The following is a 27,245-nucleotide window of genomic DNA, read 5'->3' on the forward strand; positions in this document are numbered from 1 at the left end:
AGTAAACATTTTAGCCAGATGCTAATTAATCCTTCCTGATTGTTAAAAATACTTCCATTTATCTTCTTCCAGCATCATTTTCATTGGTTAATTTGTGAGATGACCAACGGTGGAAAAGACATGCCTAAAGTCTGTTTGCTTCTCCTGTAAAGAGAGAGAGGGAGAAAGACTGATTCATTTCCACAATTCACCAGATCCCTAATACTGTACTTGACTCTGAGAACAACAATGATAATGAACATGGCTAACCTTCAATGGGTGTTTGCTCGTGCTAGGCACTGTACTAAGTTCTTTACCGATACCAATGCATCTTATCATCACAACTTCAGGACATAACTACCATTATTCTCCCTGTTTTATAGATGAGGAAATTAAGGCAGAGAGAGGTTGAATTTCCCAGGTGACACAGCTGTTGGTTGGTGATGCTCTGCAGTAAACCCATACCTTCTAGCACTTAAGCCTGGGTGTGCTGTTAAATAAGGGATGAACGTGACCTAGTCAGTATCCTGGAGGAGACAGATTCCCAGATGAAATTCTATTTGAGCTAAGTCTTGAAGGGCAAGTAGGAATTTATCAGGTAAGGAAATGGAATTAGGGCTTTTCATACAGGAGACACAGTGGCAAAGACCAGGCGGTGTATATTATCTAAAGTGGGATGCATATGCTTGGCCATGAGCCAGGTGAGCTACCCATGAGGGATGAGGAAGGTGCTTGCATGGTGACGAGTGGAAGAGTTCAAGCTTGTTATCCCACACAGGGCAACTGTAACAGTCTCCAGAAACCTTCTCTCTCTCTTAGGTGACATACATTCGAGCTGCTGGCAGAGGAAGCCCCCATCCCTCTTGCTTACTTCTTAAATAAGTCTAATGAAACATACGGATATATTTTCTTAGACTTATATAAGAGGAAAATTTTGCTTCCTTATATTGACAAGAAAAGGAGCCCTAGTGGTGCAGTGGTTAAGCACTCAGCTGTGAACCCAGAGGTCAGCAGTTCAAACATACCAACCACTCCATGGGAGAAAGAAGTGGCAAGTTTGCTTCTGTAAAGATTGACAGCCTTGGAAACCCTATGGGGCAGTTCTGCTCTGTCCTATAGGGTCGCTATGACTTGGAATTGATCTGATAGCAGTGAGTTTGGATTTTTCTGGTTATGGACAAGAAAACAAAGGCAAAGCTCTGTTCATGCTCTCCACAAGTGTATCCAAAACAGTGCAGGGAAATATATACAGGGTTTGCTTATTACAGAATCCCTTTTAATACCTGTGGGGCTGGCAGGGAGAAATGGGTTTATGTGATGAGTGGTCACACACTTACCCAAGGGTTCCTGATTGTGTCTCAGGCTTGACACATCTAACGCTCATGCCACACTTCACTTGACAGAGGCTTTTGCTACATGTTTCACATATACTTGTAAAACACAGTAGTCTTTAAACAATGAAGTTGTCTTTAGACAGGTCCTTAAGAAAGGTCATATTTAGGTAAGCTTTGAGAAAGATCTACCTATAAGCAGTGCCTGCAGGGAGTGGGGGGTGGCTGTGGGGCAAGCAGTCCTCTCTCTTTAGTCACAAACCATTGATCATCTCAGGTGATTCAAGGGGTGACCTCTGAACATCCAATAGCTCACTAAACAGAGCCACTGTTGATTCCAATGTACTAGTATTAACAACTGTAAGTGCCCCATATTATCTTAAACTCTATTGAAAAGGCACCAGATTTAAAGACTGTGCTGGAGGAGCCACGGCTCTCCCTCCATGTGCGCACACTCACACCTACTCTTACACACTCACACCCAGAATGAGGGCAGTGATGACAGCAGTAGAGAAGAAGGGACAGTTACTCAGAATAGATCAAAGGTAGAACCAGTAGGGCTTTGATTTCTCCTATTTTTTCATTGCTGGTCCATTCCCTAAGGGCTTCATATGTCTTTCAACTAACCTTTTATTGTCTGAAGTTCATTGAGTTAATATAATAAAGCACTTAGAACAGTGCCAGGCACATACTAAGTGCTACACCAGTGTTAGCTACTATTATTACATTAAGCATTGGGATAAACGTTACTACAACTATTATCATACCTACTAGCCGTTCCTGATGTGCTTTCCATGTCCTACCTTTTTTCTCTTCCATAGCATTTACACTTTTCCCAAATTCTATGTCTGTTATTATCTTTTTTTTATTATTATCTAGTTATTATGTCTATTGTTTGTTGCCTGTCTTCCCAGCTAGAATGTAAGCTCCAAGAGGTAGCAACTTTGCCCTTTTCCAAGCAGACAGTCACTGAAGATGGCTTCTTAGCAGCTAGAGGAACAAAAGCCAGAGGGATGGTCCCTCGGGGTGGAAAGAGAAGGAGAAGAAACCCCCTCCCTAGATCATCCCAAGACCCTTTCCCCACTCCCTGGTCTCTGATAGATGTTGTCAGTGGCTAACAGGAAACCACTGTGTGCTCCCTTGAAAGGGACATAGGGCAAGAGAGGAAGCAGAAGGGGAGCTAGTCCAAGGCAAATGGACACAATGGCTGAAAGTCAGCTTGCTCCGCCTTCACCAAACCTTGTTTATTTTCTACCAGGATATACAGCCTGGCAGTCTGCATTCTTCAGTCTCCCTTGCAAGTAGATGGGGCTGAGACCAAGTCTGGGCCAAAAGAACGTGTGCAGAAACAACACGTCGCTTTCAGGAATGGCCCATGAAAATCTCCCTCACAAAAGTCTTCTTGACTTCCTCTGTCTGCTGGCTTGATCTTGAGGCTTCAGCAGAGATCTCTGAGGCCCAAAGATGTCCAAGACTTCAGATACCAGTCGCAAGCCTGGTAGTCCCCATGACACCCTCACTTCTGACCTGCTAGCTGCAAATGCGAGGGTTCTCTCTATCTGCTCAAGATGCTAGCTGCAAGCTCAAGGGTCCCTAGGCCCCCTCACGTCTCACCTACTGGCTCCCGCTACTCTCTTGAGTTTGATAATTTACCAGAACAACTCACAGAACTCAGGAAAAGTATTATGCTTACAATTACAGCTCTCTTATAGCAAAGGGAATTCGAACAATGAGATACATAGGGTGAGGCCTGAGAGGATTCCCCACATTAAGCTTCCACGTCGTAAAGGATGTACTGCCCTCTAAGCACTCATGTCGTTCACCAACCAGGAAGCCTATGGAGCTTCAGTATCCAGAGCTTTAATTGGGGGTCTCATTATATATACATGATTGATCAAATCATTGCTCCACATGAATTTAGCTCCTTTCCCCTGAGGTTGGCTAATATGACTCAGTTGATATCACATGGTGGAGCTTTCTGGCTAGCCCCTACCCAAGGGTCACCTTGTTAGCATAACCTGTTAGGTAGGTGTCACTGGTCAACAAGAAACCATTGTAGGGTCCCTTGAGAGGAACACGGGGTAAGAGGGAAAGGAGAAGTGGAGGAAGCCCAGGGCAAACAGGACTGGAAGTCTGGAGGCCTCATCAAAGACACCAGTCACTGTGGAAATTTCAAGGTTTTAGAAGTTACCTCTCAGGAACTAAGGACAAAGGCCAAATTCTTTGGGTAAAGTTAATGGTAAATTCCATAGCATTTGACAGAAATTTATTGAACTAATGAACTGATTAATTCAATCTTTTTTGTGCACCTACTCTGTATCAGGCTCAGTGACAGCCCCTGGGGGATACTGTGGTGATCAAATCAGAACTCAGAACTAATTGGGGGAAACAACTAGACAAGCAATGACAATTACATGCAGGTGCAAGAGGGTTGGTCAGAGAAAGTTCAAAGGAAAGTGATGTCTGATCCGAGAGTTGCAGAATGAGTAGAAGTTTGCCAGGCAGGAAGGAAGTGGAAATATTCAAAGAAGGAGGTTCAGCATATGTGGAAGGCAGGAAACCATGAAAGGCAGGGTGTGTGCAAATCCAGCTGCAGTACAGAGCATGAGGGGAAGAGGAGCAAAAGAGGCCCAGAGAGTGGGTAGGGGCACATCCCGCAGGACCTTGGAAACTGTGTTTCAGGAGTTTGTAGTTTATCCTGTTGTTGCTAGTTGTCATCCGATCAATTCCAACTAATGGTGACCCCATGTGTTACAGAGTAGAGCTGCTCCATAGGGGTTTCTTGGCTGTAATGTAATGGATGCAGACTGCCAGGCATTTTCCGCAGACCTCTGGGTGGGTTTGAATTGCCAACCTTTTGGTTAGTAATTGAGCATAATCCTCACCACCTAAGGACCTTCATAGTTTATCCTAAGGGCAAGATAAAGTGCTTTCAGGCCCATTACAGATTACCCACTGCACCCTGGCTCACAGGACAGTAGGTTGAAGACCCCACTGCTCTTTCCCTTCATTTCCAGCTGAGTAAAATTCTCAAGCCATTTAGCCTTATTTATGTCTAGACTTATTTATAGTAAAAAATCATGAGTACTCCAAATCTTCCAAAAAACCCTTACCCTGCGTGAAACCCTTGACCTCCAGGCTGGCAGGTTTTCTTCCATTCAAGATAACAGAACCTTGCACCTTTTCTTTGGAATTCTTAAACACACAATCTTTTTCCAATTTAAAAAAATATTTATTTCAGAGCACCAACGCCCAAATATGTGCATGTGTTTTAACATCTAGTCCCCAAGGTCTGCCATCCCAATTGTCTAAGCAAGCCCAACAGAAGAGAAGGGAGAAAGGAAGAGGTGAGGGAGAAAAGAAAAGTAAGAATGAAGGTTTATACATATTGCTCTTGAATCCTTTTTTTTTTTTTTTTAACTGTTGGAGATCTTAATGTGGCCAGAGGACAAGCCCAAGAATGTAAGTAATGGAGCCAAGGTTTTCACCCATCGTTACCCTCTCAGAGTAGCTTCGTCTCCTCACAGAATTAATGAGCAAGAATTGATGGTATTGAAAAAGTCCAACCTGCACTGAAGCCATTGGCAAAAAACAAGGATCCAGGAATTAATGGAATATCAATTGAGATGTTTCAACAAAGGGTTGTAATGCTGGAAGCACTCACTCCTCTATGCCAAGAAATTTGGAAGAGAGCTTGCTGGCCAACTGAATGGAAGCGAGTCCTATTTGTGCCCATTCCAAAGAAAGGTGACCCAACAGAATGAGGAAGTTATCAAACAATATCCTTAATATCACCCACAAGTAAAATTTTGCTGAAGATCATTCAAAAACAGCTGCAGCAGTACATAGACAAGGAACTGCCAGAAATTCAAGCCAGATTCAGAAGAGGACGTGGAACCAGGGATATCATTGCTGATGTCAGATATATCTTGGCTGAAAGCAGAGAATACCAGAAAGATGTTCACCTGTGTTTTATTAACAATACAAAGGCATTACACTGTGTGGATCATAACAAATTATGGATAACATTGCAAAGAATGAGAATTCCGGAATAATTACTTGTGCTCATGCTGAACCTGTACATAGGCCAACAGGCAGTCATTTGAACAGAACGAGGGGATACTGGGAGGTTTAAAATCAGAAAAGGTGTACATCAGGATTATATCCTTTCACCATAATTATTCAAGACTCCAGACTGTATGAAGAAGAATGTGGTATCAGGATTGAAGGAAGACTCATTAATGACTTACAATATGCAGATGAAACAGCCTTGCTTGCTGAAAGTGAAGAGGATTTGAAGCACCTACTGATGATCAAAGACCACAGCCTTCAGTATGCGTTACACCTCAACATAAAGAAATAAAAATCCTCACAACTGGGCCAATAAGCAACATCATGATAAACAGAGTAAACATTGAAGTTGTCAAGGGGTTCATTTTACTTGGATCCACAATCAACACCGATGGAAAAAGCAGTCAAGAAATCAAACGATGTATTGCATTGGACAAATCTGCTGCAAAAGACCTCTTTAAAGTGTTAAAAAGCAAAGATGTCACTTTGAGAACTAAGTTGCCCCTGACCAAGCCATTGTATTTTCAATTGCCTCACATGCATGCAAAGGCTGGACAACGAATAAGGAAGACAGAAGAAGAATTGATGCCTTCGATTTATGGTGTTGGTGAAGAATACTGAATATATTATGGACTGCAAGAAGAATGAATAAATCTGTCCTGGAGGAAGTACAGCCAGAATGCTTCTTAGAAGCGAGGATGGCGAGACTTTGTCTCACATACTTTGGACATGTTATCAGCAGGGACTAGTCCCTGGAGAAGGGCATCATGCTTGGTAAAGCAGAGGTCAGCAAAAAGAGGAAGATCTTCGACAAAATAGATTGAGGCTACAACAATGGGCTCAAACACAGCAACGATTGTGAGAATGGCACAGGACAGGGCAGTGTTTTATTCTGTTGTACATAGTGTAGCTATGTGTCAGAACCTACTAGATGGCACATAACAACAACTACGACAATTCTATCATGCCACCTAACAACAACGACATAATTTCTGCTTCTACATCTCTTCTGAATCTGCAGCAGAGAGACCTGAACCAGGACACAAATATCCATAAGAAGATGAAGCCAGTACTTTTTATTAATTATCTCACAAATTGCTTACTGGATGATAGGCAAGTCTCATTTTTCCCCCTCAGAATTGAGGTGGAGGAGTAGGCAGTAGCTCATTCTCCAGACTTACTTCATTTTTTCCAAATTTATATTGAACCCATAGTACCTGAGGTTATGACCAGCTGATTTTCAGAGTCCAAAGAATTTTGTCAGAGCCAAGAATGTCTTGCACAAAGGTCATGGGCAGCTGTGCTCTCTGCCCAATGGATTTTTCTGCTTAGTCATCCAGGACCGTGCAGGGCGAAGGTTTGGAAACTCTAATTTTTAATGTGTTTAATTTAGGACTGCTGGGACTACGTGGCAAAATGTTGAACCTATACACTCTTCCAAACCTGGAAGGTTCAATATAAATGATATTCGTCATCCTTTGTGTCCATACGAATGTGCTTAGAGATCTAATTAAGTGTGCATGGAAAAAAAAAAAAAGCACTTTCTATGGACCTGTGGGATGAGGGTAAACACAATGGAATCAGCTGTTATTCTTTTTATATCAAATCATTTGTGAAATTCTCCTCATTTATTAGAGGTCAGTTTCCACCGAGGTCTTCAGTCATTAAGCTGCCTCAAGTTCTTTTAGAGGCTTAGCATTGTTATAGGTACAATGTGTCAAACAGCAGCAGACCCTGAGCACTTATTAAGTGCCAGGGACTCTTCCAAATACTTGACATGCATTAAAGATCTTTAATCTTCACAAACCCCTAGAAGGTGGTGTTATTACGATCATCCTCAAGTTAACGATGAGGACATCGAGGGACAGAGAGATTCAATGACTTATCTCAGAATCACACCTTGAATAAGTGGTGAACTGGGACCCAAACCTGGATTCAGCCTCCAGAGGCTACCCTTTTTTCACCATGGGGCAATGCTAGGCAGCCACTTTACTGGCATGAGATCAGGTCTGGGATGATTGCTCTTTCTATTTGCCATTTCATTTGATCACCACCCCATTTACATGAGTAGGTAATTATTACCACCCTACAGGCTCAGGGTATTGGGCTTGTTAGAGGATAGGTCAAGGAAGTTTAGTTAATTATTAGCACACTGTTAACTTGTGTACAAGGTATTTCAAGCAGTAGACTGATTTCATCCAACAAAGGTAAAGAATATGATTCACATAAAAGGGAGAGAAAAAACCTGAAGACTGTTGGAACAGGATACTGTGTTTGCACGTTATATTCAGTAGCAAAGTGTTCGGTCTGGACAGTCTGTTCTTGCACAAGCCAAGAAGGACCTTCAAAGAAAACCATTCGTGATGCTCTAGAAACTTTTGAGCTTGACAGTGGAGCATATGTGACAAGCTGTCTCTGGGTAACATCTTCTACTGTCCCTCCACCAGCATATCCATTCACCATTTCCTGTATCAATGTTTCAACACCCCTATTTTGGTCTGAAAAAATTTTCAGAAAGGGTGTTAAACCATGTAAGTTTTAGTCTCTTTTTGATAATAGCTCTGTAACAACATTTAATCATCTGCATATTAGGAGTCCCTGGGTGGCACAAATGCTTAAGCATTTGAGTACTAACCAAAAGGTTGGCAGTTCAAACCTACCCAGAGATGCTTGGAAGACAGGCCTGGTGATACACTTCTGAAAGGTCAGAGCCTTGAAAACCTTATGAAGTACAGTTCTACTCTGTGCACATGGGGTCCCCATGACTCAAAATTGACTCGATGGCACCTAACAACAACAATATACTAGGGCAAAGGAGGAAGGCAAAATAAAGCGAGGAGGGCAATCACAAATATTTATTATAAGAAATATTTGAAATCTATATTGTCTCTGAATTTTTAATCGTCTTAATTAAAAAAAATAGTTCTCATAGATTAGTTTGGTCAATTACAGTTAAACAAGTGTCATTTTTAAAAAATTGATTGTTTCAATTCTAAGTCAGGCCATAGAAATAAATTATGTAGCACACATTCTTGTTTAGGAATTTTTAGTCAAGGTAGAGGTCCTTGTTAAAAATATGCAAAGGCTCTTAAGAAATTGTAACTTAGGGTATCCTCTCCAATACTAAGAAGGGCAGATCAAAATTTAATCCTTGGAAAGACTGACAGTGAAGAAAAGGGCAAAACAGAGTAACACAATAGGCAAAAGGAGGAAAAAACAAATCTCATTTTGATCTGTTGAATCTGGGGAGAAAACGTCCCATTTCCAGAATTCTGGAGGTCTCTTAATGAGTCTCAGAATTAGGTTTCCAATGAGAGTATATATAAAGTGGTGGAATTCTAAGCATATTTACACTTGGAAGTACCCATCTGTCCTGAAAGTTAAAATCAACTTTTGTAATGAAGAGTACTGTTGTTGTTTTTAGGTGCTGGTGAGTCAGTTCCCGTGGTAGAAACCATATGTGCAACAAAAAGAAACACTGCCTGATCCTTTGCCATCCCGACAACCATTGCTAGACTTGAGCCCATTGTTGCAGCCACTGTGTCAGTGCATCTTGTCTCGGGTCTTCCTTTTTTTTGCTGAGCCTCTCTGTCTTACCAAGCATGATGTCCTTCTTCAGAGACTGGTCTCACCTGATAACATGTTCACAGTATGTGAGAGGAAATCTCGCCATCCTCTCTTCTAAGGAGCATCCTGGCTCTACATCTTCCAAGACAGACTTGTTTGTTCTTCTGGCCCCCAAAAACCCAATGCCGTCGAGTCGATTCCCCATGGCATATTCAATATCCTTTGCCAACACCATAATTCAAAGGCATCAATTCTTCTGTCTTCTTTATTCATTGTCCAACTATTATATGCATATATGGCTTGGGTCAAGAACACCTTAGTCCTTAAAGTGACATCTTTGCTTTTTAACACTTGAAAGAGGTTTTTCGTAGTAGATTCGCCCAGTGGAATGCATACTAGAAACAGTCTCTTCCATTACAGTTGTAAAGTTGACTTTTGCTGGAATCTCTTTTAATGTACTTAGTCTTTATTTGTGTTATTATGTAGAGGTGTGTTTGGTGATGGACTTTTTTAGAAATGCAGCTTACATTTGTTGGATATTTGCCAATGTAGCTAAACAAAAGTTATCGGTAACATCTGACCACATCAGAATGTCCCAAGGTGAAACATGTCAAAAATAGAAGAAAACCCGTGTTACATGAATCTTTCAGTACAATTTCAAGTCATGAAAATTTATGGGAATTTTTAGGTATAGACCACACTACCATTATTATCAAGTTAGGAGTAAAATTTTGGCACAGGAAGATTAAGCTCTTTGGGGCAATTTTTACTATAATTTATCTTGTTTTATGTTCTCAGCGTTTTGGGAATAATGTGGACAATGATGATTCCGTCTACTAAGAATACTTTTCTATAGATAGTTACAAAAAATGTTCCCCATAATCTCATTTTCCATCATTGAAAAGCATTGTAAATATTCCCAGATGGGAAAACAAAATCCATAAACTTTGAAACAATTACAGGAAATTGATTTGTTAATGTTGTGGTCCTGGTGGGAGAAGGGTTTGAAGTATTGCCTTACCTTTACAATTTTTCAATTTACAATAATTATGGACAAGGCAAAATTCAGTCACTTTCCAAATCTCCCAGTAACCAATATTTTTGTAAAATTTGAATTTATTTGTCCTTGTTGCTCATTGGGATTATTTCATTCCATGATTATAAAGTCTGGAGATGGTTGAGGGATACCAAGAAGCATGAGAAATTTGATGTAGTCAATGACATTTTGATGAACGGGTGCTGTATTTGATTTTATTTTTTCAAACCTAGAAATCAGCAGCCAATTGTCATTATAATACTCAAGGTGATGAAACCTTTAAGGACTATTTGTTTGCATTGCAATCAGGGCGTTTTCCTTAATATAGGCTTTAATTTTAACAACTGAGATTTTTTTAGTTGTTCTTTGTTATCCATGAGTAATTATCTTTTTGTTTTTCCCAATATTGATTGAGCCATCTGAAGAAGTTAGAAAACTCCTTTGTTTTCATACAAGTTAAAGGGATGAACTTTATAAGTCAATAAAGAATATCAACTATGAGTATATATGTCAACTCTTAAGCCTCTAGCAAAGTGACATTTTCATATCGGAGCTATTAAGTAGACTGCATTATTACTTATGGAATATTTAAAAGTTAGAATACAACAGAAAAAAAGGTATCCTTCAATTATTCTTCAGATATGATCCGTTTCCAAATAATATTATGTCAAGATTGTAATTAGGGCCAAACATCATACAAGCCAGAATGAGACCAGTTTAGCATGAGAACAGCTGTTAGGAAGTCATGGGATTTACCTTTACTGTGAGAAGGAGAGCTTGGGAAGCTGGATTTAGATTGGAATGACACTTCAGAGTTATGTAAGAAGCAGGCTGAATAGTGAGTGATGTCATAGGTGGTATGTGAAAAATACCTAATTATTTTAGCATCCCACCTTTTTTTCAGTTGTAAGAATAAATATTTGGCTACCCAATGGCTACCTAGGAAACCACAAACGTGGTTTTTGTTGTAAAAGCCATCTTAACAGTTACGTTATTTTGAATTTAGAGCTTGAATTTAATATAAAAACCAAAAAAAACCAAACCAAGTGCCGTCGAGTCTATTCCGACTCACAGCAACCCTATAGGACAGAGTAGAACTGCCCCACAGAGTTTCCAAGGAACACCCGAAGGATTTGAACTGTCGACCCTTCGGTTAGCAGCCGGTGCACTTAAGCACTATGCCACCAGGGTTTCCAAATTTAGGATAAGTAAAAAAAAAAAAAAAAAAAAAAAACAGTTGTCATGGAGAACTAGTTATTATTTCTTTGAACATAAATCATGGGTATATAAAAACAAGAAAACAGTTGCAGTCTTATTTTGGAGTGATGATATTTAAAACAGAGCATAAAGTGATAGTAGCAAGCTCTTTCTGAGTTGAAGTACCTTTGTTAAAAAATGATTTAAAGCTTGGCAAGGGCACAGTGATACACTGAAAGTTCCATTTTGAACACGGGATTTTTCTCTTCATTGCATTGTTTTGCTTCTTAACCAATCCTAATAAACTTTTATGTGTATTCGGATATACACAAATCATCATTATAGAATGGCAAATTAAAAGTCTTTAACTTCGACTCTAAAGTATATTTACCTTATCAGCATAAAATAATACCTATTAAACTGAGTGTACTGTATTAATGAACTGTAACAACTTCCTTAATAAATAAACAGAATAAACATGGCCATTATCTTGTATGCATGTTTGTGTTTCTCTGTAGCTATAGTACCTGGTAGTCACAGCTGTTTGTATTAATGACGGCCAATAAGCAAAGTTCATAGTGACCCTATAGGACAGAGTAGAACTGCCCCCTAGGGTTTCCAAGGAGTGGCTGGTGGATTCAAACTGCCAACCTTTTCGCTAGCAGCCAAAAGTTTAACCACTGTGCCACCAGGGCTATGAGTCAGAATTAACTCTACTGCAACAGGTTTGGTTTTTTTGTTTTTTTTTAACCAAAGCAAGCAATTGTATTCCTTCACAGGCACAAAGAAAACAGGAGGCAGTCATCCAAAACCTGCCTGGCCCTCTTGGCCCACAGGTACACATTACATATCCCTATTACAAACTTAAAGTGACAAAAACCTGCGTTTATCCATTACCATTCTCCAAAGGCATCTATACATTCTCTAACCTGTTAACTGCTGGTCATTCTATATTTTATACTGTTTCAAAAGAAGAGCCACCACTCATCTCTCAGTTTGTTCTACTGTGGTGGCTTGCACGTCGCTGTGATGCTGGAAGCTATCACGCAGGTATATCAAATACCAGCAGGGCCACCTATGGTAGACAGGTTTCCATGGCACTTCCAGATGCAGACAGACTAGGAAGAAAGGCCAGGCAATCAACTTCTGAAAATTAGCCAATGAAAACCTTCTGAATCACAACAGAACAATGTCTGACTCACTTGCTTTGGACATGTCATCAGGAGGGATCAATCACTAGAGAAAGATATCATATGTGTGAAGAAGAGGGCCAGCAAGGGCATGGGTGAGCCCCTCAGTGAGACAGATTGGCACAATAGCTGCAGTGATGGACTCAAACATGCTGGCAATCGCGAGGATGATGCTAGACCGGGCGAAGCTTCCTTCTGTTGTACATAAGGTCACCATGACTCAGAGTCAACTCAAAGGCAGCTAACAACAACAAAAATAACAGACTTGCCTAGACTAAATTGTTACCAGTGAAGTGTACTTTGTATCCTTCAACTTAGAGACTGTCTAGGTATCCAAAGATTGGGCATTACTAATTTACCCAATTTATATTTATCCAAGTTCTTAAAGTTATTGATGAATTGTGAATTTAGTACTTAACTGGCACATTGAATCCTTACGATTTGTAGCATTATGAAAATTAATTCTATTTTTAAAATGGTGTTACCTATTATGATTTAATTTACTGGAATACATAATTTTCAATTTTATAATTATAAATACAGTGATATTAGCTCACCTAGCCAGTAACCCTAGTGGAAGAAATTTAGTAAATTCAAATTAATTATACTTTTATTAGAAAATAAATCCCAGACTTGTGTATACTAGAATACTGGGCCAACGTTTACTTTTACACTTTGATAATAATAAAGAAAAAGACATTGAATCATTTTAAAAGCAAAATTATTAAGCCAGCTAATTTGTCCAAAAAGTTATCTTGACTAGAAACGTTATGTGATTCTTTTCCCTGTAAAATTACTAGGTGCTAAGGTTTTTAAATTACTTAAAAAATAGAGTTCTATTTGGTTTATTACCTTGTAATCTGATAACTAAGGCCATTAATTAAACTCAGTTAAATTTTTTTTTTTTAAATCTGAGGGATAATTTTAAAAGGCAGCCTATTTAAAGCAAAAGAAGAATTTTGATGTTTTCTTAGAAATATTTGGGTTACTATTATTTTTAATCAATGCATTTATTAGCATTTATATAACTTAATTTACTCGTTTCCTCCAGAGGCAGACAATTTGCTCACGTTTATTTTCTACTCAGAAAACGTTCTCAAGTCTTGCGCAAATTTAGAGAAGCTAATTGTGACAATGGAGCAGAATTTAAGGCAGATAGAAACAGAATCCCAGGTGTCCATTAAGTATGTTGATCAGTTAAAGAAACAAAGGCATGTAATTAGAATCAGAGATCCTTCAGGAAGTACCACTAGTGAGAATCTGAGTTAATTCTGTGACCCCTTTCTAAGTTTGGTAGGAAATTCTTCTTTCCAGTGCTGCTACAGGGTCGCTACGAGTTGGAATCGACTCGACGGCACTGGGTTTGGTTTGTTTTTCTGATCCCTTACAATGGAGGTCACTGGGGGCATAAAAGGTTTGCACTCAGTGGCTCACTGAAAGGTTAGAGGTTTAAATCCACCTAGGTGCTGTGGAAGAAAGGCCTGGCAATTGCTTCAATAAAGATTACAGTTAAGAAAATCCTGTTGAGCAGTTCTACTCTGTAATACATAGGGTTGCCATGAGTTGAAATTGGATTGATGGCAATGGGTTTGGTTTGGTTTTAATTCTTTATAATAAACATACTAAGATGAAAATGGTAAATATTTGTTTTATATGGATATTTAAAGACCTTTTTTTCTGAGTCAAAAGTAAGATCAATGGTGACATAAATTTCTCTCTCCTCTCTCATCTTAAAGAGCCTGGAGGGACGTTAATCTGGAAAGACTGAATTATGAACTTTACAGGCTTCCAGATAGCAATTAAACAGACAGGCCATTGCATGCTGGGGATTCCATTGTCTTAGTTTCTTTCTTGTCCTGGGCCTTTTCTTAAGCCTCATGCTTTTACCAAAGTCAAAAGTTACTACATGAGGCCATTTTACGTTCATATCATGTTTGATACAGCAATGCCATTTTGCCAAATATTGACAACTGTTGGCATCCGTAATGAGTAAACAAGAAAAAAGACTGTTTTGGGAGGAAGGAAGAGGCTCTAATCTTTAGAATTAGAGAAATTTACAGTATGTAAACACAAAACACCAAACACAGTGGTTACCATCAAAGTCTGAAATGAAAAAACACAGAGACTTTCTGACTCTATGTCCTCAAATGGCAGAGAATATCAGAATCTTCGAACAAATGCAAACAACCCCCCAAAAAGAAAAAGTAATAATAAGAAGTGAATCAGATTCCAAACTAATCACTTAATGATTTGACCACAAAGCCTTAACTCATGTTCTACTGTCACTGCTACCAATGTGCCAGTCAGCCAGACACAATCAAAAGCAGAACCAGAACAAGAAACAAACCTGGGCAAGAATAAGATTTAGCATGCAAGAGCCAAAGATTACAATCATTACAACAAAGGAGCCCAGGGGAGAGCAGAAAACTCCAAGGGACCTTTACTTTGGTTTCTACGGTAAACAGCGTCTTGCTGGAACCTCCAGAAATAAATGATTAAGAAGTTAATCATTAGCTTGCTATTTACTTGTATTAAAGCGAGAGCAAGCAATATAGAATTGTTTCATCTAACAAAGGCAAAAACAGAGTTTATGTAAGAGAAAGCCGGAAGAGGGAGGAAAAGAAATCTGCCACCAGCCTGGGAACAATCAATCTTGTTTGCGCAGTTTTTGAGTAAACTGATTAGCTGGCAATTGGGAGACAAGTTAGTCTGGAATAGGACCATCAGCCCTTAAGGCCGAGCTAGAAGTACAGAAAAAACAATTTCAGGTGTTGAATAACTTGAAGAAACCTTTGAGTTTAGCTGAGAAATACGCCTGACAAGCTTCCTCCATCAGCACCTCCACCTTAATTAGGCCAGAGCTGCACCAGGTCTCATCAGAATTTCTCAGGTATCTTGTCCAGGTAGACAGCTAGTGATTGCAGGCTATTTAAATGGAGGCCAGTCAGGCACCAAAGATAGGCCTTTTTATATAAGATACCCTTCTGGGGTATCAAAGAGAGTTGCAGCTTTAAGATCATGTGGTCTTCGTATTAAGCAACTTCATCATCTAAACCATGTGGTGTTTTAACTGGTTAAAAATCAGGGCTTTGAACTGGTTCATACTGGTTTGACCTCCTGCTGAGGATTTTCATTTGCACCCCAGATATGCTGAATCAGAATCTATATTTTAACAAGACTCCTGGGGGATTCTTCTGTACACACCAGGGGATCTTACTGTACGCACATACCTGGGGATCCTATAAAAAAATGCAGACGTGTACATCAGAATCACCTAGATTCTGATTCAGTGTATCTGGGGTGGAAATGAAAATTCTCAGCAGGGGGTTGAACTGGAAGAAACTGGTTCAAAGCCCTGGTAATAATTTTTTTCCATTTTATATAAATTTTATTCCCTGTATTTTCCAACGTTTTTAGTAGAAAGTAAACTTCACTCCTAAGTGCCAAAAATGTGTTCTAGTCTTGGATAAAATCTCAGACTGGAAAAGTGCTTCGACTTTCATCTGATAATGTTTGCCTGGAGCAAAGGTTGTGAGGAAGTGTTCAATGGAAAGTTGAATTTCCCAGGCCACAAGCCAGCCGGCAGTTGTCTGGAAATGTAAGATTCTCTAGTTGAGCGCCTTTGATTTTGCTAAATTAAATGGCATCTCACTCCACCCCAACCCCTGCATAGTATACCCACCAACCCACTGCCCCTTCGAGTCAATTCTGACTCATAGTGACTCTATACGACAGAGTAGAACTGCCCCGTCGAGTTTCCAAGGAGCGCCTGGCGGATTCAAACCGCCAGTTTCTTGGTTAACAGCTGTAGCACTTAACCACAACGCCACCAGGGTTTCTATAGGGACCTTTTAAAATTTCTTATACTCGGGCTACCCCAGATTACATCAGGCAGTGAGAATTGAACCGGGAATCTCATTTTTATAAACCTGCTAGGTGGCGCAGTGGACAACCAAAGTTGACTACTACGTAAATTAAGCATAACCTATGTAGAGGGAAAAAATCACAAAGTTTAGTAAAGCAAAAAGAAAGTTTTATTCGGCATATATTCAAAAAGACAAAAGTTGAGAAACGGACAAGCATGCTGCCAGAGCTAATGTCTGCCCGCGTCCAAGGAAATATCAGAGTAAGCAAGAATGGGAAAATGGACAAGCACGTTTCACAGCCTTGTCTGCCCGAGTCCAGAGAATATTACAGAATAAACAAGAATGGGAAAACAGACAAGCATGCTGCCACAGACCTGTCTGTCCGAGTCCAAGGAGGGTTACAGAGTCATATTAATATTGGAAATGGGCAAAGCCGTTGAAAGCTTCACCTCTTCACAGATTGGCTAGAAACTGTCATCCTACATTTTGAATTGCTTTTCTTAACAATCATTGGTACAGGTTTCAGTAACGGCAGTCAGGAGGGTCTTCATTGGTCCAACAAATTTTTATTCACTGTATGTTAATAGCAAAAGGTGAAAGTGGAAAGTCTTGTCTTCTGGCTTAAGTGAAAGGCATTTTCCAAGATCATTCTGCCTATTATCTTTATTTCAGAGCCCAATCTATGTATTCTTGTTAGATCTTGTGAGCCCAACTCCAGCTGGGTCACATTCTTTACGCTCTCAAGAACAAGGAATAATGATTCCAATATTGCCTTCTAAATCACCGAACAACCCCGAAAAATAGAAGCTAAAATGTTGCAGTGCCTGAGTGCAGACAGCATGAATTTGAATCCTTAGTAAATGACCCCTAACTGCAAAAGGGTATAGTCTTAAGATACTTGGACGAACGCTTCTGTCACAAGAACTACAGCAGAAAAAAAAGCTTAACTGCCCCAGACACCAGAGTACAGTACTTGCGATATCCTCAACACTGTACATAAATTTTACTTCTATATTACCTTGTTCCCATAAAGCTGGTAGAAAACAAGTATTACCACACCTTCTCATTTAGTGTAGTAACTTACCCAACAAAACCCAGCTCTAAACACAAAAAAACTGATTACAGCTCACTTTGTGGTTAAATGAGTGGCTCTTAAAAGAGCCTTTGTGTAGTTAGCTGTAAAGGCGCTTACTTGACAAGTCTACTTGGAGCTGGTGTACTTGGTGACGGCCTTGGTGCCCTCGGATACGGCGTGCTTGGCCAGCTCCCCAGGCAGCAGCAGGCGCACGGCCGTCTGGATCTCCCTGGATGTGATGGTCGAGCGCTTGTTGTAATGCGCCAAGCGAGACGCCTCACCAGCGATGCGCTCGAAGATGTCGTTGACAAACGAGTTCATGATGCCCATGGCCTTAGAGGAGATTCCGGTGTCGGGGTGGACCTGCTTCAGCACCTTGTAGACGTAGACGGAGTAGCTCTCCTTGCGGCTGCGCTTGCGCTTCTTGCCATCTTTCTTCTGCGCCTTGGTCACCGCCTTCTTGGAGCCCTTCTTCGGGGCAGGAGCAGACTTCGCTGGCTCAGGCATTTTCGAGACTTCGAAACACCAGAAAAACAATGAGAACGGGGAGCGGATTTCTGCTACTTATAGAGATTTTATGCTAATGAGGGGTGCAAAGACAGTCTTAGTTAATTGGAAGACAGATAGCGGAGCTGTCATTGGGCAGAACTATGCAAATTAGGTACAGAAATGCAGCTTTTCTATTGGTTACTTGCTTCTAGCCAATCAGAGAGTAGGTTTTACTCCCCAGGAAAGGCCTATAAAAGCGGCGGTGCTTTACTTACTTCCTGAGTAGTTTTGTTTTCCTGTGTCAGTTGTGTTTTGGTTTCTGGTCATTTGTTTCTTTTCTTTATTTTTTTCTGAGTTTTTGGTTGCGATGTCTGGACGTGGCAAGCAGGGTGGCAAAGCTCGTGCAAAAGCAAAGTCTCGTTCTTCTCGGGCAGGCCTGCAGTTTCCCGTGGGGCGTGTGCATCGTCTGCTCCGTAAAGGTAACTACGCCGAGCGGGTCGGGGCCGGCGCGCCGGTGTACCTGGCGGCGGTGCTGGAGTACCTGACGGCCGAGATCCTGGAGCTGGCGGGCAACGCGGCCCGTGACAACAAGAAGACGCGCATCATCCCGCGCCACCTGCAGCTGGCCATCCGCAACGACGAGGAGCTCAACAAGCTGCTGGGCCGCGTGACCATCGCGCAGGGCGGCGTCCTGCCCAACATCCAGGCCGTGCTGCTGCCCAAGAAGACTGAGAGCCACCACAAGACCAAGGGAAAGTAATTCGATACGTGTCTGAGCTTCGGGAAACATTTCAAACACAAAGGCTCTTTTCAGAGCCCCCACCGTTTCAAAAGAAGAGCTAAAGTCGCTTATATTTTAAAGTCCCGGAAAGTACAAAGGTAAGTAAACTGCAGATTCCTAATTGTTAAGAACTTTTAGTTTTTGGGAAACACTCGGTATTGTCAAAAACTAGTTTTTTCGTGGAAATTGGTAAACTACTTAATGATGTAGTATTTCGTGTATTTCACAATATCTTAAAAAAATACGTGTTTTCTGCAGACGAGGAATTGGACCATAGTCGGTATCGCCTAACTAAAAGTGTATTGCAGGGCCATGTCGCATCTCTAATTTGTGCTCAAATTATGTTTCTGAGATTCTTGAAGGCAAAGCTCCGGAGCGAAATGGCAGTTTCTCTAGCCCAATCCATCTAGATTTCTTTTTAAGGTGTAGTCGCGCCCGCCTTTTTTTAGTAACAGGAGTTCTAGGTTCTATTCATGCTAATCCTTGTGAAGTACCAGAGCTTGTTGAAATGGGTCTCTGGAAATAACTCCCCAGTTAGTTGGCTCAGAACACATGCTGAATCTAAGATCGAATTGCAGCTCCTCTCCCGTTTACTGGGTGTGGTACTAGGGCCACTTTCTAACCGGAGCCTGTTTTGTCCTGTATAAATTGGGGGTAAATGATAGTATCTTCATCCAGTTCTTAAGTTATTCAGTGCGCCTAGATCAGTGCTTGACGTTCAGCCAACTAGAGGTAAAACTATTTTAAGTGGGTCAAACGCCTAGGCCCCTAAAAAAAAAAAAAAGCTAACGCAGCCGAAAAAGAGGGTATAGTAGAAATTAACAGTCCCCAAAATACCTTGCTGTCGTATCACTTCCGACTCACAGCGACCCTAGAACCGCCCCATAAGACTTCCAAGGCAGCGCCCGGGGAATTCGAACTGCTGACCTTTAGGTTAGCAGTCGTAGCGCTTAACCGCTACGCCGCCAGGGAAATTTGCGACTGCAGGTCTCTTAGTGTTTCCTCTCCAAGTAGCGGAGCTCTGGGACGCTGCAGAAATCTGTGGAGTACTGTTTCCCTGGGTTCTTTTGCTAGGTGGTTTGAGTGGCCTGGTTTGCGCTTTGATGGGAATGAGTAGTCAGGGAGGGAGGCCGAGCTGGCCTAAGTCGGCCCATGCCCTGACGCCAAGTGGCTCCGAGGGCCCGAGCACAGGCAGCCTCTTCCACGCCCTCGGAACTCCGCTGGAGCGCTTTGCGTGGGATCGTTTTTAGTATTCACAGCCGAGTATGTGCTGGGAGAGACTCCAAGCAGAACCTGGTTCCGCCTGACGGCCTTTCACTTCCCAGATAGTGGCACCGGATGCCACGTGGTCTTGAAGTAGCCCCCTTCTCTTCCCTCGCATTCTTGGCTCGATTCCAAAAGTTTGGTGACGGTAAAGTGGCCGGAAAAAACAACTGACCGCTTTGAGAGCCACACGTTAGAATTTCCCCAGGAGTTTTTAAAGTTAAAATGATTCTACTGGACAGCCGGGCTGAGAACCTTCAAACCCGGGAAGTGCGGCCTCCTCGGAGGCAGGGCGGCCCGCCTCTGCTTTCTGAGCTTCGGGCCGGGGTCTACTGAGAGAACCGGGTTCTTTCCGCCCAGCATTTCCTGTATGTTGGAAAACTTGGCTCCTTGGATGGAATTGGTTTATATGAGTCTTGAGATCCCTTTCGTTAACTAGCCAGGCTGCCTTTCAACCCAGCTCCACCACTAACTAGGAGTGTAACATTGGGCGAGGTACTTAACCTCACCCAGTTTCTTTGGCAGCCTGTTTCACCTTGTGATGAAAAGAATGGGCTCAGCACTGTGGGTCCTGAGGAGTGCTAAAGAAAATCGCTAACACCTATCAGGCACAGTTTTATGCAGTTTCTGTGTGTTAACTCCTCCAAATAATCTTAAAGGTAGGTATTTATCCCCATTTTAAAGATTAGGAAGTTGAGGGACAGAGCTTAAGTAACTTACCTAAATTCCAGGACCAGGAAACCAATGCTTCCAACCCCTGGTTATTCTATAATCACCACTACCACCCCTAAGTCAGAAAAGATACCAGTAAGTAATCAATACATAACCAGTCAACTTTGCCCACATACCAGAATGTTACTAATTGCATTTGAAACTCTATGAAGAATTTAAGGGACACAAGAGAAAGAATTTCTCCTGGGTCTACATAAAAGGAAAAGGGTACATCAAGAATGTGTTAGCGCTGTAAATTCTGATAAAATCCAATACGTTTTTTGATTTAGGGTATGACAAGTGAAACAAATGAGGAAGATGGTTAGTAAAGAGCTACAGGACTTGATAAGCTGGTTTATTGTGGGGAGTAAGAAAAGCGATTAGAAAATATTTGAGTTTGATTGCTTTCCTCTGGGCTCCAATAAAACTTTTGAATTTGATTAGTAGTGAGTGACACATTGTGTTAATTTTATTTTACCCATCTTCAGCAAGACCTTGAGGTCAAGCACCCCATCTTAATCTGTAGATAGTCGGCATAGACCCTGGCATCCAAAAGCATTGAATAAATGAGCTGAGTCAGGGGCTGGGCAGCTAAGGAACTATTTGTTCTAGATGGTCAGTTTATTATCAGGGAAGACATTAATTACCCACCAGACTGACTGCTAATAGCATCTTCCCTTTCCAGTAAAAAATTCCTTCTGAAAATCCAACTTGCATGGGCAGCTTATTTTGGACACTTCAGAGAAGCACAGAGAAGGTTCCAGACAACCAGCTCTTATCTAAGAAGTGCTAAGAGCCTGCTCTGCAAACAGAAGACATTTGTCAAAAGTCAGTCCTGCCTCCTCATCCCCAATAGGCTTCATCACTCCAACATGCTTCTTCACCTTCCACCTTGAAATGTCACTGTTTATAATCCAAAAGCCCTAGTCACTTCTGGAAAAAATTCTCTAGTGAGCAATAACCTCTTGGTAGCTTATTTGGTTTCCAGCCCTTGAGCAGGGCCCTGGGGGAGGACTGTTTAAATTGGGACAAATTGAGGAGCACGCTAAACTCAGACCTCCCAATTACTTACCACATCTGGGCACCGGGGACAAAAGATTTCAGGGATTTACTGAGATGTGAAGCTGAGAAGGAATTATTTGGTTATTTCCGTCAGCCCAAACAGATCAATTTGACACATCATCAATTATATCTTTTTTAATTTCCTAATCATCTATGGGACAAATGTCCTTTCCTTTACTCCATCTGTCATCACCACTAACTTCCTCTTTATTTCTGCTATTTGAACCTTTTTATTCACAAGTATGATGAATTTTATATTCAGCAGTTATAAAAGCAGTACATTTTAATGTCAGAACTTAATCCTAAATTAAGTATAATCATTGTAACTACAAAAGAAATTGGGGAATATGACACATAGACTTCAAGTGTAGTCATATTGAAAAAATATCAGAACTCCGTTAAATCAAAAAGCCAAACCCATGGCCAATTCTGACTCACAAGAACCCTATAGGACAGAAGTCGAACTGCACCATAGGATTTCCAAGACTGTAATCTTAACGGAAGCAGACTGCCACGCCTTTCTCCCATGGAGCGGCTGGTGGGCTTGAACCACGGAACCCTCAATTAGCAGCTGAGCGCTTTAACCACTGTGCAACCAGTACTCTTAGAACTGCATTAGACTTCATTATATTTGTTTTATAGTAGTTTGAATGATAGTTTCGGCAGAGTAAGGGGACCGACATCTCTTAGGACTTACACACGTTGCTTATGGTCAAGGCTCTTTCTGAGCTTCACACTCTGTTATACAGTGTTGGTCTTCCAGCTGGAGCTCAACCTTTATTTACCACATCCTTCACCATTTCAGGGACACCAGGCAGTGACAGGTGAGGATGTCCATTTTTTTCTGTATCTGTGGTACAGCTGAAAGTACAGGGCTCTGACTTACCCCATGACAAACTGCCCTTGGCATTAAATATCTACGCATCTCAAAATGGCCAGACTGTCATGTATTCTAAATTTTAGAACCTTGGATCTTGGTTCTGTCCCCTATTGTTTACTTTGTCTCCTAATGAATTCAGTACCACAGTTTCAAAAGACCATCTATTTACAATAAACTTCCAAATTTACACCTCCAGGCCTGACCTGTTCTCGGAAATGCATATGTGTGTGTCCAAATTCCATCTTTACTTGGAGCTCTAACAAGCCTCTCATACTGAACCCACCCAGGACGGCAGAGTTAACATCCGGCTTCCTAAGCCTGTTATTCTTTACCCCCTCCCCCTGCCCCCCCAGTCTTTGCCAGCTAAGTAAATGACACTACCATAAATCCATTTCCTCAAGCCAAAATCCCTTCTTCATCACAAATCCAAACTAACTGTAAGTCATGTCACCTACACCTTCAATACCTAGCTTACTGCATTCTCCATACTCCCCTGACTTCATCAGCATTGCTCTATGCCAACCACACTGATCCCTCATCTAACGTGCCAAGCTCTTTGCTGCTTGAAGACATTTGCATTATTGGTCTCTCTCCCCTAGCCCCTGATGTTTTGATTTTGTCCCTTAGGTCTCAGCTCTTCCTCCGAGGCCTACCTAAAATAGACCTACCCAGGTGGATTAAAGATCTGTATGTAAAACACAAATAAAAGAAGAAATTTCAGGAGTCCATTTATATAACCTCAATTTGTGCATGTATGTGTATGTGTGTGTTTTGGGTTGTTATTATTAAGTAAAACAGGAAACACAAAAGCCGTATAGGAAAGAACACAGATCACCTATGCCAAAACAGAACATAAAGAGAGTAGAAAATGGGCAGTAAATTGTGATAAAAGATTTGCAAAATGTTGTGCACAAAAGGTTAATGACCTCAATTTACAAAGATCTGGAAACTGTCAGGAAAGAGGCAAACAACCTAACAGAAAAATGACTAAAGCATTTTTTTATACCACTTAACCAAAAAAAAAAACCCAAACCCAGTGCCGTTGAGTCGATTCCAATTCATAGCGACCCTATAGGACAGAGTAGAACTGCCCCATAGATTTTCCAAGGAGCACCTGGCAGATTCGAACTGCCCCAACCCTTTGGTTAGCAGCCATAGCACTTAACCACTATGCAACCAGGGTTTCCTTATACCACTTACTAAATTCAAATGGTCAGTACACATTTAAAAAAAAGTGAGCCTTTCTAGTATTTATACTTGGAGTCCCTGGGTGGTACAGACAGTTACAGTGCTCAGCTGTTAATCAAAAGGTTAGGAGTTCAAGTCTACCCAAAGGCACGTCAGAAGAAAGGCCTGGCCATCTGCTTTAAAAAAAAATAGCCATTGAAAACCCTGTGGAGCACATTTCTACGCTGGTGCACATGGGGTCTCCATAAGTCTGAGTCAACTCGTGGGCAACCTGGTGAAGTTATGCTTATTACAGCAACAGAGGGATATAATTTTTCTCCTGTGGATATCAGTTGCCATTGAGTTGATTCAATAGGCAGCCTTAAAGCCAATGGACATTTAGGTCTGCTGAGAATGAGGAAGAATTGTCACTGTCATACATATTTTGGGGGAAATGTCCAGGCAATATTTATTAGAATTTATTAATAGACACTTGGGAGGTGGGTGTGTCTACCATCCAGAAATAATAGCTCCAGTAATTAAGGTTATATGAAACACTGTAATAGGGAGGGTGAACAGACAATTATAACTGTAATGCATCTGAATAAGTATTAATAAGGATACTGTTAAATGAAATGACAGGACATCCAGGCTATGGGATATTATGCAGCTATCAAAAAAGAATGAACAGTGCAGTAGCATATCACACACTGCGAATGCGAGATGGGGAAGAAAACCCATCATATTGTTTATCTCAGGGAGATGAAATTGGAGTGGGATAAGGAAGACATTATTCACTTTTTTCTTAAACATCTATGTGAAGTGTTATAATAAACATGGTCATTTTATAACCTAAAAAAGGTATAAAAAATAAAAAAGTAGCTTTCCTCTCCCCACCTCCTACCACAAATTACTTTCTATCGATCACCCTGTTTAGGTTCTTTAAAATACAGTGTAAGATTCTTTCAATACAATGTGAGAGAAGGTCCTTGAGTAGGATAAAGAGTTTGCGCGGGACCACTAACCTACAGATTGGCAGTTCAAATCAACTGAGCAGTTCCACAGAAGAAAGACCTGGCAATCTGCTTCCATAAAGATTACAGCCAAGAAAACCCTACTTAAAAAAAAAAGAAAATTGCATGAAATTAAATCCAACCCATAACAACCCTATAGGACACAGTAGAGCTGCTCCATAGGGTTTCCAAGGGGCAGCTGGTAGATTCAAACTGCCAATGTTTTGGTAAGCAGCCCCTTAACCACTGTGCCACCAGGGCTCCAGTTCTACTCTGTAACACCATGAGTTGGAATTGACTTGATAACAACTAGTGTGGTTTTGGGTTTCGTTTGCCTCTCCTCATTAGAATCTTTGCTAGGTGAGGTAGGGACCTAGCAGAGGACATCTAGTGAGTACCAGAGAATGAATGTTTTAGCCCAGAATGCCTTCCCAAAACCCCACACATGTTTATCTGAACATCTGTATTAAAATGTCTGCCCATAAACCATTGTGTTGCCTACACCTCTCCCTGTGTATCAGGAAGACAATGAAGTTTGGAAGTAAACCCCTTCTGTTTTCTACATTCCACCCTTTTCCTGATTTCTAATCTCTCCAGACTTGATGTCTCATGATAACCCTCAGGAAGCCCTTAATTCTTTTAAGGACCTGTTCTCTGCTGGATAGTATCATGCACAGAAGACTTCCCTTTAATATGCTACTGGGTCTGTGGTTACTAGATGTTTCCTTGGAATCATGGGAAGAATGAGGTCACACGGTGTGTGTGACCAGGGTAATGCAGTTTCATCCAGTTGACGCTGTCATCTACAGCAAGAGTTTCTTGAAGAATGCTGTCTTACCCTTCACACTCTTCTCATATAATAGATCTTCAGTAAACACTCAGATGAGTAAATAAATATGCTTGACAGTACACTTGAATCTGCACAAAAATGGAGTAATGGCTAATGAAAGCTGCAGGGACTTGTGAGTTAATTCCCTTTTAGCTACCTCCTGTTCCTAGATATGAAGCAAGAAGCATGATGGCTTCCAGCACTGTGCTGTTGTAATACAGCAGCCACTGGCCACCTGTGGCATTTTAAATTTTAGTTGAATCAAAAATTGTTCCTCACTAACCACATTGCAAGTGCTCAATAGTCAGTCACACGTGGCTGGTGCTACTCTCTCAGACAGCACAGATACAGAACGTGCCCATGATCACAGTACATTCTGTTGGCTAGCGCTGGGCCACATACTTCTTGCCCCTCTGGGTGAGCGTAATTAAGTGAACCTAATCAGCTCCCTCCAGGTGGCATCTGCAGTTGCGGTTGCCCGACAAAAAATGTGGGACAGTCAATTAATTTGAATTTCATAAGCAACAACTTACTTTTTAATATAAGTATGCCCGCAAATATTACATGAGACACACTAATTTGTGTAGTTGTAATTCAAATTCAACTGGGCGTTGTGTATTTCTATTTGCCAAATCCGGTAACTCTATCTGAGGAGCTAAATTGGAGTATATTCCTGGAAGGTTCGAGCCTCTCAATGCAGGACATTACTTTTTATGTGAGGAATGGAGAAGGGATAGTACCCAGAGAGGAGCTAACTCATTCTAGGGAAAACTGGTCTGTCAGTTTTTCTGCATGCGTGAAGAAAGCTGAGAAGAAAGTTCTTTGATACAGTTACTTAGATTTTTTTTTTTTCTCTCTCTCTTGTTTCAAAAGCTTCTCACTACCGAGAGATGCCAGGATCCGAAATGTCTGCCACGGCCACCAATTGTAAGAAAGAAATGGGATGGACGGCTTCAGCATTCCTACATCACTGATTGATTCTGCACTTGCAAACTGTTTCCTATTAAAAATTTACTCTGGGTTTATTCCTTTGTGTGTATGTGTGTGTGCTGGGGGTAATGGGAATAGAGGGACGCAAAAAAAGTGTTACTGAGGAGAAGCCCTCTTTAGTACAAAATGTGTCTAATTTTTTGAATGGGTAATAACGTTCACAGGGCTCAAACAAAACGAAATAACAAGGTGTATATGGAGAATACACTCCCTCCACTGCCCCCTAGGTAATCACCTATTTTTTCTTATTTATCTGTCTAGTGTTAATTTATCTCCTCCTTTCATTCTCAAAAGAGCCCTGGTGGGGCAGTGGTTAAGCACGCGGCTGCTGACCAAAAGGTCAGCAGTTCAAACCCACAGCCTTGGAAACCCTGTAGGGCAGTCCTACTCTGTCCTACAGGGTCACTGTGAGTTGGAATCAACTCGATGGCAGTGGGGTTTTCGTTCTCACGGTGTGTCAGACTGCATACACTACCCTGTACCTGCTATTTTCCATAATAATAAATGTTGAAGAACTTTCTGAACGTGAGACTCCCATGTGCAAATGTGCCGTAGTTTATTTAACTGGTTCGGTGTTGGTAGGCATGAGGGCTGTTTCCAGTCTTTTGTTAATATCATAAGTGATTCTGAAATGATTAACCCTGACTTTCAGCAAAATTGAAATTACTGTCATATTCTGCTGGGATGGTGGAATGTGAACTGAAATTCAAGTCACTCTTGGATAGGGCTCAGAGTGTTCTTCCCCTTA

At 41.2% G+C, this 27,245-nt stretch overlaps 2 protein-coding genes across 2 annotated transcripts; one reads left to right on the top strand and one right to left on the bottom strand.

The window, feature by feature from the left end:
- Positions 1-35: 35 nt before the first annotated feature.
- On the bottom strand, positions 36-17,857 carry LOC126076873 (histone H2B type 1-C/E/F/G/I). Its single transcript, XM_049885545.1, has 2 exons — positions 17,430-17,857; positions 36-144 (listed from the first exon to the last, which is right to left on the bottom strand). The coding sequence occupies exon 1, from the start codon at positions 17,817-17,819 to the stop codon at positions 17,439-17,441; it is 381 nt and encodes a 126-aa protein (XP_049741502.1). The 5' UTR covers positions 17,820-17,857; the 3' UTR covers positions 36-144; positions 17,430-17,438.
- Positions 17,858-18,087: 230 nt separating this feature from the next.
- Positions 18,088-26,532, top strand: LOC126076819 (histone H2A type 1-C). Its single transcript, XM_049885443.1, has 2 exons — positions 18,088-18,680; positions 26,381-26,532. The coding sequence occupies exon 1, from the start codon at positions 18,169-18,171 to the stop codon at positions 18,559-18,561; it is 393 nt and encodes a 130-aa protein (XP_049741400.1). The 5' UTR covers positions 18,088-18,168; the 3' UTR covers positions 18,562-18,680; positions 26,381-26,532.
- The last annotated feature ends 713 nt before the right edge of the window (positions 26,533-27,245 follow it).

The sequence above is a fragment of the Elephas maximus genome, chromosome 1, assembly GCF_024166365.1.
Source record: "Elephas maximus indicus isolate mEleMax1 chromosome 1, mEleMax1 primary haplotype, whole genome shotgun sequence".
NCBI classification, from domain to species: Eukaryota; Metazoa; Chordata; class Mammalia; order Proboscidea; family Elephantidae; genus Elephas; species Elephas maximus.